Below are 11,707 nucleotides of genomic sequence, written 5' to 3'. Positions count from 1 at the left end.
TTCCTTCCTCTGACAGAGGGAGATTCTGTCTATTTGGAGAATATGAGCCTTTGGAAGCAACCCATTGAGAATGAAGTGTCGTGGTGAGTCAGGGAAGTTGTGGCTCAGTGGAATATGGAATATGGCAGGCGTAGGCAAACTCGGCCCTCCAGATGGTTTGGGACTACAACTTCCAACATCCCTGACCACTGGTCCTGTTAGCTAGGGATGATGGAAGTTGTAGTCCCAAAACATCTGGAGGGCTGAGTTTGCCTATGCCTGGAATATGGTATATGCCAAACCATTGGTGGAGGATCTGTAGCAAGTGACTCAGTGATGTTTTGTGTTTGGGAGTTTGTGAAAAGCCAAATGGTAAAACTTAGACGCGTCATGTCAAAATGGGCAAAGATATATTGAGAAATAATGCATTCTGACTCTCGTTTTCCCTTGCTGTTTGCAGGCTACTTCTCTTACATGATTTCTCTTTGCATTTTTTATGTTTCAGAAGTGTAAGAAAGCAGGCAGAAAAGATGCAATAATGTGCATCGTTGGCCTCACACAACACACTGCTACATTGCTCCAAAGTTTATAACTGATGCCCAAGACACTTTGGTATATCTTCATTGTTGTATGATGCAGTATTCATTATGTAATATTCATTTATTTTTTACAGAAACCTTCTGTATGTCTATCCTCAAAGCCTTAACTTTGCCAACCGTCAAGGATCTGCTCGGAATATCACTGTAAAAGTCCAATTTATGTTTGGAGAGGATCCAAGTAACGCAATGCCGGTATGGTGTGTGTGTGTGTTTGCTTTTGACTTTTGTGCCCTAATTGTTTTTCAGGTGTTGGCTGCCTGCTACATGTGGCGTTCTGTAGATCTAGCCTGAGTAGTCTGCTTTGGACTCAATGTTGCTTCCTACCCTTTCTGCAGGCCCAGCAAGAATAGAGCACAGTTCATATTAAATTTAAATATTCATGACATGTTATTTTATGACATCTTGTGTCCTCCAATTTATTTACTAATTGAATAAATTTATACCCCACTTTTTCAGAAGTCTTCGCTACAAAGTGGCTTCCACAGCATCTAAGATTGTTTTACACACATTAGAATATACAAATAAAAGATAAGAATTGGAGAAAAAAATGCTCCATGCATTTCAAATGAGAAAAGCAGCATTAAAATCCAAGGACCCACAGCACAAAATCCTCAAGATAATGTTACCCGCTAACAGCTGGTGAGGAAAGAGCTGTCTTCAAAGGTCTTTTATACATTGTAAAGGACCCTCAACTGGAAAGTCTCACAATTGAGTGGCCATTGCTGAGAAAACTCTTTTCTGGATAGCCATAATCATGAGCCCCTACACAAGCCTAATCTAACCTTTCAAACTTCATGGTGCGTTTGGGCTTGTGCTTATGTAGTTATTGCCATTTCTTTTCTACGATGCTCATACAACCAACATTGCTTAATGTGCAGCAGAGAAATGGAATCGCCTCTCTCATGAAATTGTAGCAACCATCATTCCAGCCAAATCACCTCCTGCCTGTTTTCCATTTGTAATCATTGTTTAAACTGACGTGCATCATAATTATATAAAATGTAGTCTTACCAGTAGAGGTTCTGGTGTTCATTTTGCCTTGGCAAAATTGACCGACATTTCACTGATATTGGTAAAGGCTCTTGGCTCTTAGCCTAACTTCTAGAACTCAAAAGCAATGTTAAATTGTCTTGTTTTATTTCCTTTTGCAGGTAATATTTGGGAAATCCAGCTGTGCGGAATTTTCGAAAGAAGCATATACAGCTGTTGTGTATCATAACAGGTAAAATGTAAAAGAGGTCACGTGACACTATGTGCATAATGCAATTACAACTGGAAGCAAGACAGTAGTGGTTACAATAGTGTACCAATAGCTAGGTGCATGGTGCTTTTGATTATAAGTATAAAGCAAAACAGTGACAAAGGCCTTGATGATTCTGCAGTCCTCTTGGTCTATGGACAATGTAATGTGGGATACATACATATATTCGACCCGTACCTTATAGAGATGCCATTTTTTGATAATGGTTTTATCACTATGTGTATTGATTGGCAGCTGGTGCAAAACATGGCATTTAGACTTCTTTAAGAATCCTATGGGAAGCATGGCATGTCAAATACATGAACACTGCAGCAGTCTTTATGTAGGATTTTTTTCTCAGGTGCTCTCCGTTTCATGAAACCAACCACCACCTTGGCACAAATGCTTTCACTGTGTTGTTTGTAAGCAAAAGCTGTGACTAAATACAGAAAAGCTACCCATTAGGATGGTGTATATATATATAAACTTTTAAAATATGAGTATTGTACTATCATGCACAATATATTTTGGATGAAGAATCTGACATTTTTGTTTCATTGAAATTTACGCTTTGGAATGCCAAATTCAAAAAGTCCTGGCAACAGATAACCTTGCAATATGGTCTGTCTTTCAAAAGGCACTGAGCTTGCTTGCTTGTTTATTTATTGAATCAGATATTCAGTACATCTAAAAATTAAATCCTGCAATTGGTAGACATTCCATTCATAAATGGAACTTGACCCAATGCTCAGTTTATTTGGGTTTAAGGTTTATTTAGTTTGTTAGGAATATTTTTTTCTTGTAATTATGTCCAGATTTTTTGTCTTCCTCTTCAAGCTATTAATAGTGGAATATATTGGATGGAGCCCAATGAAGGGTAAAAGTGGTTTAGGACTGAGGCCAAAGTGCCCAAATCCTATTAAGGTTTAAAGTGTCCAAATCTCATTTATATGTTATTTGGCTTTTTCGGGGATTTGTCATTCTTTTGACTTTTAAATCAAATGCAGCTTGATCCTGGTGGCATGCCAAGTTTTCTAGCAAAACACTTAGAAAAAAGGGTCAGTAAATGTTGGTGGGTTTAGGTAGCCAGGGCTGAGCAGCCAACAAAAATTGGAGGCTCCCAGGACCCTGTCCCTCCCCACTGGGAGCAGGGGAGGGCTTCAAAGGTGCTCATCTGCACAATCTGAGACTGGCTCGGCTCCAATAAGAGTTTGGGTTCATTTATTTTGCACTGCATTTCTGAACATTTACACTGTCTCCAAAGTGGTGTTCATCACATACAAGGTCCAGCTCTCTTCCTTGAGCTCGTAGCTGATGCTGTTGGGGAGCAGGGCAAGGAATTTTCCAGAGTGCTGTGATATGTTTTGAAGGTGCTCAAAGCACTTCTGATGTTTGCTGAGTCATGAGTACATTTATCTTACTGTAATGCAGTGTTTTTTGGTTTTTTTAAGTACTGTAGTGGTTTACCGTTTCTCAAGCTTGCCTCCCTGTCTGTAACTTGCTAAGAGAGAACAAGCAGGCCATTAAATATTTAAAGAATAGCATTCCTGTATCATTAAACCAAGATTTGCCTCTTATCTTAGAAATGCTAAATTCACCTGAAGGTCTTCCAGAATTTGGTTTTCTTGAATTAAGGAACTAAGTGGGAATTATGAATTCTTCTTTTTTTCTTTATGCTTCTCACACCAGAAGATTCTATTTAAATGCAGAAGAGCGGCAGGCAGTTAAGCATGGTTGTATTCTAGGCTTCTAGAGCTTTATACTTACAGATGAATTTTTTTATCTCAAAACAGATCTCCTGATTTTCACGAAGAAATCAAGATTAAACTCCCTGCTACTTTAACTGACCACCACCACCTGCTTTTCACTTTTTATCATGTCAGTTGCCAACAAAAACAAAATACTCCTCTGGAGACGCCTGTTGGATACACGGTAAAAGCACACAGAGAAACAAACCATTTATCCCACAAATCCTCTCTCTCCCTTTTACTCCCCACTCCTTTCATTTTTCATCTGGGAACAGGAAGGGAGGAGGAGAGCCACAGATTTTTTTTTATTTTGTTTGGTTCAGGTTATTTCTGTATTCTAGTAATTTCTGACTCTTTGATGTCACTGAGAGCTCAGCGTCGTGTGACTAGGTTGAAAGTGACCACCCACTGTGGTACTCAGAATTGGGAACAAGAACAGAGGCAAGCTGGCGGTGGACAGAAAGATATATTCTTGTGGATTGCAAATAATACAGTTTGGGTTTATTCTGAGTTTCGTTCTATAAAAATGAACCTTTGTGTTCCCACTTTAGTTTGAAACGTTCCTTTCATGCTTTCCATTTCCTAGTCTTATATTTCCCTCCGCCTCTTCCTTTTAGAGCAACGGTAGGGAACCTGTTTCAAACCAAGGGCCACGTTACCTCATGGACAGCCTTCTGGGGGGCGCATGCATGGGGCAGGTGGGGCCAGGGCCAAATGTTTCTGGAGCAACAGATGTTTCTTGCCTTTGTTCAGTAGACTCCATTCCAGCACAGCAAAAATCAGAGCACCATACAGGCATTATCACCATTCAGAGACTAATATGAGCAAGGCAAAGGCATTTAAGAAGGATGCAGGGCAAGGCCACTGAGGGGCACTGCCTGGGGAAAGGGGGCATGGCCTAGGGAGAACCTGGGGGCCTCTGGGATTGTGGCCTGCAACCCTGTTTTAGGGTAACAATTGGAGCCTATACCACTCAACACAAAGTCCATGCAGTCTTGAACCCAAATCCTTGTGATTCTGATAGTGTGTTGTTCTTATCCTGTACCTTCAGATAAGTTTTATTATTATTACATTGGATGAATTGGACATACCCTGTGTACAAATGAGATATTTTGCCTTCTTTCCCCCGTTAACAGTGGATACCAATGCTTCAGAATGGACGGTTGAAAACCGGTCAGTTCCTTCTCCCTGTTTCGCTAGAGAAACCACCCCAGGCATACTCTGTGCTCTCTCCAGAGGTCAGTAGTTCCTTGTGCTAATGACAGTTTAAGCAGTAGTCATCTGAAATACTCTGATCCCTTTCTGAGACAGCAAGCTTTAAAAGATGTTCATATCTTCCATGTCTAATACTGAATGGAATGCCTGCTTTTGCTAGACCTATCTGTAATTGCTATTTCTGCTTTGTCATTGTAATCAGACTCCTGAATGCTTTTATTATTTGCTTCCTCCCACCCTCAGGTGCCCCTGCCTGGAATGAAGTGGGTAGATAACCATAAGGGAGTTTTTAATGTAGAAATAGTTGCTGTGTCATCTATTCATACACAGGTATGTATTCATAGCAGTCCCTACATGAGAAAGGCTTCAGTCCAATCTAGATACGAATGGATATAATTTTTCCTATCTCTCTCTCTCTCACAGAAAAAAAATGTATTTTTTGTTTAGATAGAAGATATAACTCGCTTTTGAAGTAATGCGGCTTAGTATATTTTGTTGGGACTTTTGTCTATGCAGGACCCTTACCTTGACAAGTTCTTTGCCCTTGTTCATGCCCTGGATGAACACATGTTCCCTGTGCGGATAGGCGACATGAGAATTATGGAAAACAACTTGGAGAACGAACTGAAGAGCAGTATTTCGGCACTGAATTCCTCTCAGTTGGAGCCTGTGGTGCGATTTCTCCATCTCTTGCTTGACAAGCTGATCCTCTTGGTTGTACGACCTCCTATCATTGCTGGCCAAATAGGTATTTTATTTATGCTTGGGTTTTTAAAAACATGATAGACCTTGGAGAGAACCCTCCCTGCTGCATTAATTCATCCACACTTTAAACTGCCATAATCACATGTTGACGTTTTGTTCTTCGTGGACATGCTCAAGGATGTTTTCATTGTTCACCTGTAACATTTGGGGGGGGGGCATCATTGATTGGAAGTCTCAATGAATGGAATTAGGAGATGTTTGGCGTTCACCATGTGTGTGTTTCTGTGTTACTCTCAGTAGAGTATGCCAGAGCTGGCTTGACGTTCAGTGCCTTTTCCTTTGTACTGTAGTGCAGATAATTGAAATTACTATGAAGTCATCCCAGGGACAACAATGTATTATATTTGGCCAGTTATGATACATGTTACACTTCCCCATCCATCTCAATACCTTTTCATATGTATCCCTTATGTATACTTGTTAGCTGTGGTAGAGGATTGAAATGGAAGGGAGCTAAACATTTTGACTGCAACAGTTAGTGATATCTAGTTGGTGTCCTTTGATCAGTGGGGGTGTCCATTAATGGACGAGGAGGAGAGGCAATTTCTTTCCTTTTGCCACTCCTAGCACCTTAAAAAAATCGGCTTCAGGCAGTTGAGAGATCTTCCAAAACAGGGTGGAAGGTGGAATGGGGGGAAGTATAGAGGAAGGAAGAAATGACAAAAATTATCTCTCTTTCTATTCCGTTAGCAAACACCTCTGCTGCATCTAAAACTTTTTTGTGGCCACAGTGCACCAATTTGGATTCCACTCTTTCTGGTTGGCATGTTGCCTGAACCATTTCTTACCCAATTCCTTGTTGGAACTTATAATTTATGCTATATAAACTATTCAGCATCCTAGAAAGACTTAATAAATCAAGTGTTTGCTCTCCCCACTAAGGGTTAAATTTCATAATACTTAAGCTACTCTGGAAAGGTTTTTCATGAGAAATGAATGTGGTCTTAGCTTTAAAAAAAAAAAGCTGTTGTGATAGTGAGGTTACCTATATTGATAAATGCTGAACTGCTTGATTTATTTATTTTTAGTAAATCTGGGTCAAGCGTCTTTTGAAGCCATGGCCTCTATTGTAAACAGACTCCACAAAAACCTTGAAGGAAACCAAGACCAGCATGGCAGAAACAACCTCCTCACCTCATATATTTATTATGTTTTTCGCTTGCCAAACACCTCTCCCAATTCGCCATCTTCAGGTAAGTTCTCTTTTTGGGGGGTAAAGGTTGGAACTGCGGGGCATGCTTCTCCAGGTGTTAGTTGTCTTGGGGTTTGTCAGAGGCTGAGTCTAGTTTTAGCAAGAGAGCATGTGAGTTAGTTGGCAAAAAGGGCGGTGCACACAACCATCGCTTGGATGCACCAGAGTCCCTAATGCTTCCCAGTTTCCACCTCCCCACAGTTGCTCTCCATCTCCTGTCCACCCATGCTGAGTGGTCCCACAACCTCAAGGAACATATTTCTATGGGATACAAGCAGCTTCAGCTGGAGTGGGTGGTGTCGGAAGATCCCCCTTCCATTGTTGTTTGTTGAATCAAGGCTCGTCTGTTCAGGCTCTTTTCCTCACCACTGAGTAAGTGCAGGCATCTTGATGAAGGCAGTGTATGAATTCCATACCAGCTGAGGCTTCCAGTTCCTCCTTTGAAAGCTTCAAAGGCAATCATTTTCAGAGACCGATGGGAAGTGAAGGCAACACAAAGGATGACTTGAACCCAAGGGATCTGCCAACAGCGCCATTGAGGAAGCTGTGGAAATGACTGGTACTTGAAGTGGAACTAGTGTTGGTTTGGTATGCGGTATTCTGCCTCATGCTGCCTTGTTGAGTTATATTGTGCTTCGTTGTTTTAGGTTCAGGTGGCTTGGGAGGATCAGTCCATTACGCCACCATGGCTCGTTCTGCTGTCAGACCAGCAAGCCTAAACTTGAATCGCTCCAGGAGCCTTAGCAACAGCAACCCAGATATCTCTGGCACTCCAACCTCACCTGATGATGAAGTCCGATCAATCATCGGGAGTAAGGTAGGATTGCACTTAGCTGAGGGTGATAGCCCATTATTTTTAATTCCTAAACCCTATTCAGGTAGTTAATCTCTTACATTTTCAAACCCCACTGAGGTCCAGGCAGTGTTATCTGCCCTCAATTGGATGCAGCCTGTACTTTAAAATGTGCCGTGATGTCCTTGCTTGTTCAGGAAGGCAGCGCTCAAAGGGTGTTTGCAGTCGTAAGCAGGTTACTTTTCAAGGTGCTCTACCTGTACAAGGACAAAGGCAACGAAAGAGCAGACTCTTTCATTGTGAATTTCTGACCTTTACTTTTTCCTTTCGGTCCAAATTATTTTATGAGCCACTTTAAAAGCGTTTTACACCCAGTTACATGAAAAATCAATCGAAGGCACTTTATTTTTTTAAGTCATCACCCCGTTTGTATAAAAGGGCAAGATGGAAATGGAAGCACCAAGGAATTTAATAATTTTTGAATGATTTTAAAAAAAACCATTTCACCCCAAAAAGCGACACGTGTTGTTCTTATTAAACATTAAAGGCTTTGACTGGGAGAGCTCAGAATATTTAAGTATCCATTTGATGGTCTTGCTAATTAAACCACCTTGACCTTTTTGTGAAATGCCTGAGGGAGTGATGTGCACATGGAATTTACCTTGGATATGATAAGTTTTATGTGAGCTGCCTGGCCTTGAGTAATTTGGCAATAAAAATGGATAGAAGCTTTCTTACAGAAACATATTCTGCTTTTTAATAAGCTGGAAGGAGTAATGCGACAGCCTGGCAGAGATATTGTAAAACTCTGGGCACATCAAAATCAGTGGAAACCCTCAATTTTGCTTTGGAAGTGTCATGATTTCTTTCCCGACCAAAATCTGATTTGGGGCTTTTTGCTATGCTTCTGAAATCCTGTTTTGCTTTAGAAAAAAATATAGATTGGGTCCAAATTATGGATTGGATTATTCCAGTTCCTGCCCTGCACCCAGGGGGTGAGGGAGTCTGAGGTGGGAGCTGGGGGAGTGGAAGGAGGAATACAATACAAGGACATGATTGGCACTCAGACTGGCCAATGGATTTTTAAAAGGCAGGTGGAACACCAACCAACCACAAACTGCATCTCACAGAAATTTTGATTGCAGGACTGTTCTTGCCCCAGCTTGTTGAACTTTATTTACTGCAAGTTTCTAAACTCCTAAGAGTGCTTTCATATTGCTTCATGGTTTATAAATTTTGACTCTGAGACCTGGATTGTTTATTCATTATTTATCTGCCAATGTTTGGTTCAGGGACCTTTGGTCCAAGTATAAAATGCCAACAGGATGGCTGTAGCAATTTGCAGGAGACTAGGAAACTTTTGAAACAGTAATTTGGGTGCATCTGTGTGCAGATACCGATTTTTGTGTGCCCAGAAATGTATGTGGACAGGTTTCATTACTCTGAGCTGGTGAAGAGAGGCCTAATGAGGCTACTTTCTTTGAAGTAATAAGATAAAATACCAACCGCTCAATAGTCTCAGTGGAGAGGTTATGTTAAGTAATACGTTTGAACATTGAATATGTAAGTTTATGTCTAAAGTCAATGGCTACAACAAACATCATTAGATGTACTGCTGGATAAATGTTTAATGGTTCTTGTATTTGTTTAAAAACCCACAAAAATGGTTTCTTTAAGATGTAATCAATGACCCAAATTCAGGCAAAATTAGCTGCTCTTAAATCTCATTGAAATTTATAAGACAAGTTTAACTGCAACTCATTTATAAGTTCCACTAATTTCAGTGTGACTGACTTTATTTGGATCTGGGCCTATAGTTACAGCATCATACACATATTTATGAGAGTGATTTTCTTATATATATTTAAAAATCAATAAAAAGTAGGGAAATTTGATAAGATGCCCTTTATTGAAGACATCCATATTTTTAGCATGTGAGCGCGTGTGTGATGAGGAAATGAGAGAAATAACCCGTTGGACTGAAACGTAGTTAGTTTTAACAGTACTAATTGTATGGAATACACTCTGGGTTTCTTTGAAGGAATTGATTTTCTCTGCGTTTTCCTGTACTGTGTGGCATGCAACATGTAACATTTCTTTCCTTTCCCTGCTGCTTTCTGTTATATGCCCAGGGCTTAGACCGCTCCAATTCCTGGGTAAACACTGGTGCTCCAAAAGCTGCCCCATGGGGATCCAACCCCAGTCCAAGTGCAGAGACTACACAGGTGGTGTCTACATTAGAGCTTTCTTCTTGCCTTGGCTAATATTACCTTATAGAACATCTTATCCCCCCAAGTTTACACTGTGGTCTTCTTGACTTGCCTTTATCTATTTTGAAGAGTTCCATGTCCTCATTCCCCACCCCCACCACCGCCACACTGCATGAAAAACCACCCACTTGCCACCACTGTTTGTCCTCGCTTTGTATTTCAGTTGTTTTTGGGTTTGTGAAATGATGATGCTATATAATTTAATTTCCTTTCTCCCTTTCTTTATAATCTACCTCTACAAAAGTTCTGAATGTTAGGTGACACATATTCCTAATGGAAACATGTACAAAGAATCCCCTGCCCCAAATATAAGTTGTTGTTGTTGTTGTTGTTTTGGTAACATGCCACTTTTCCTTTTTACCATTTTCATAATGCATTTTTCTTCCTCATCCACCCCTCCTCCTTTTGTCATGTGAATTGGTGACTTCAATTAAAACAGCATTGTTGTATATGTTAGATCTTAATCTCAGCTAATAACATTTGGATACTGTGGGGGGTGTCATAAGAGATACCTTTGTTGCAAAGTATGAAATGTGTAGGGTCTTGACACTATAACCTTAGCTGCTTGCTTCTTAACACTGCATGATTATTGATTTATTGGATATTTGTACCAACAAATGAATGGGTTGAAGTCAGTTGAACATACCTCTCAGCTTTATCTACAAAAGCAAAACAACATTTTTCAACCCCAAACAAATCTGATAGAAATGAACATCATTCTAGTCAAAAAGCCGTCAAAATTAAAACCAGATTTAAGAATCAAAAAAGTCACGTTTAGTGCAATAACCATTGGTATTGGATTATACTTTGGAGGTAAGAACCCCACATTTGTTTAAGCTGGAAGGAATGGCGCTGATATCTTAAAGTATACTGCTTTCTTAATATACACGTCAACAGACTATAATGCTGCTACACACCAGTTTCGTGCTTTGCAACAATACATACCTTTATGCAAAAACTTTGCACTTGATTATTGCATTTGAGACTTTGTAAGCCATGGCTTATGAAGTCAGGGTCAAGCTCCCCTACTCTCCCCTCTTCTCCTCATGCTGCATGACAGCTTTGGTGTAAAAATCCTGGTTTTTGCATCAAAACCGAGGAACTCTGACTTAATGTCAGTTAACGAACAAGGAAAATAAGCCGGAATTAGATCATATCCTGACTTAGATCCGATTTGCTAATGAACATTAAGCCAGAATTCCACAATGTGGATGTTCGTTCAATGGTTTCAATGCCCAAATTGGATGGAGGTGGAGGGGAAGGATGCTTGCCCCCTGCACTCATTCCCAGCTTCATAAATCTTGACTTATGATTCCTCAAATGATTGTCTGGACTGGGCCTTTATTTGACTAGATGCACAAAAGAATTTGATACCTGGATGTTTCTGTTTACTTTGTTGATGTGCGTAGCCCCCAAACTGCAAATGTCACCCGCAACCAACTTTAATGTGCTGTCATCATTCATTCATTTCCCACTCTGTAGGCTACAGACCGAAGTTGTAATCGTATGTCTTCGCACACAGAGACGTCAAGTTTCTTACAAACATTAACAGGACGGTTGCCAACTAAAAAGGTAGATTTTAGTGAAGACAATTTAAACATTGTATGGAAGGCAGGGAAGTTTTAAGTCATTATAAACCATTAAAGCCATCACACTTTAGTGGGTTCCCTGCCTTTGTGTCTTGATTTTGAGAGTGCTGAGTCAGCTTAGAGCCAAGGTTGCTCAGTTCTTCTTAAACGCCAGGGCTTCAGGCTGTCATAAAATGTTTCAGAAGATCCACTTATGGTTTCAAAAGAGTTCCGCTCTCCAATTTTAAACAATTCTCTCAAGAATAGTACAAAGATTTAAGCAGATGCGCAAGAAATGTGGGCTCTGCAGTGGCTCCCACTGGCCATTTTCTGTCTTG

General features: G+C 40.4%; 1 protein-coding gene across 18 annotated transcripts in view; it reads left to right on the top strand.

The window, feature by feature from the left end:
• Positions 1 to 11,707, top strand: part of DOCK7 (dedicator of cytokinesis 7) — a 117,599-nt gene that overhangs the window by 68,903 nt on the left and 36,989 nt on the right. For 11 of the 18 annotated variants that reach the window (XR_014527730.1, XM_083510205.1, XM_083510214.1 and 8 more), the window contains 10 exons: positions 653 to 770; positions 1,730 to 1,800; positions 3,612 to 3,750; positions 4,703 to 4,804; positions 5,025 to 5,111; positions 5,298 to 5,529; positions 6,575 to 6,739; positions 7,386 to 7,555; positions 9,664 to 9,756; positions 11,284 to 11,373. Coding sequence is in view for 17 of the 18 variants with exons in the window: in XM_083510205.1 (XP_083366331.1) it covers positions 653 to 770; positions 1,730 to 1,800; positions 3,612 to 3,750; positions 4,703 to 4,804; positions 5,025 to 5,111; positions 5,298 to 5,529; positions 6,575 to 6,739; positions 7,386 to 7,555; positions 9,664 to 9,756; positions 11,284 to 11,373 (1,267 nt within the window). In the remaining variant the exon portion in view is untranslated. The remainder of the gene's footprint in view (positions 1 to 652; positions 771 to 1,729; positions 1,801 to 3,611; positions 3,751 to 4,702; positions 4,805 to 5,024; positions 5,112 to 5,297; positions 5,530 to 6,574; positions 6,740 to 7,385; positions 7,556 to 9,663; positions 9,757 to 11,283; positions 11,374 to 11,707) is intronic. The other 7 variants (XM_083510212.1, XM_083510211.1, XM_083510210.1 and 4 more) reach the window with 2 other exon arrangements.

Source organism: Podarcis liolepis (assembly GCF_965112155.1).
Source record: "Podarcis liolepis genome assembly, chromosome: 6".
NCBI lineage: Eukaryota > Metazoa > Chordata > Lepidosauria > Squamata > Lacertidae > Podarcis > Podarcis liolepis.
Note: the sequence above shows the minus strand (reverse complement) of the source record. Positions and strands in the feature narration are given on the sequence as shown.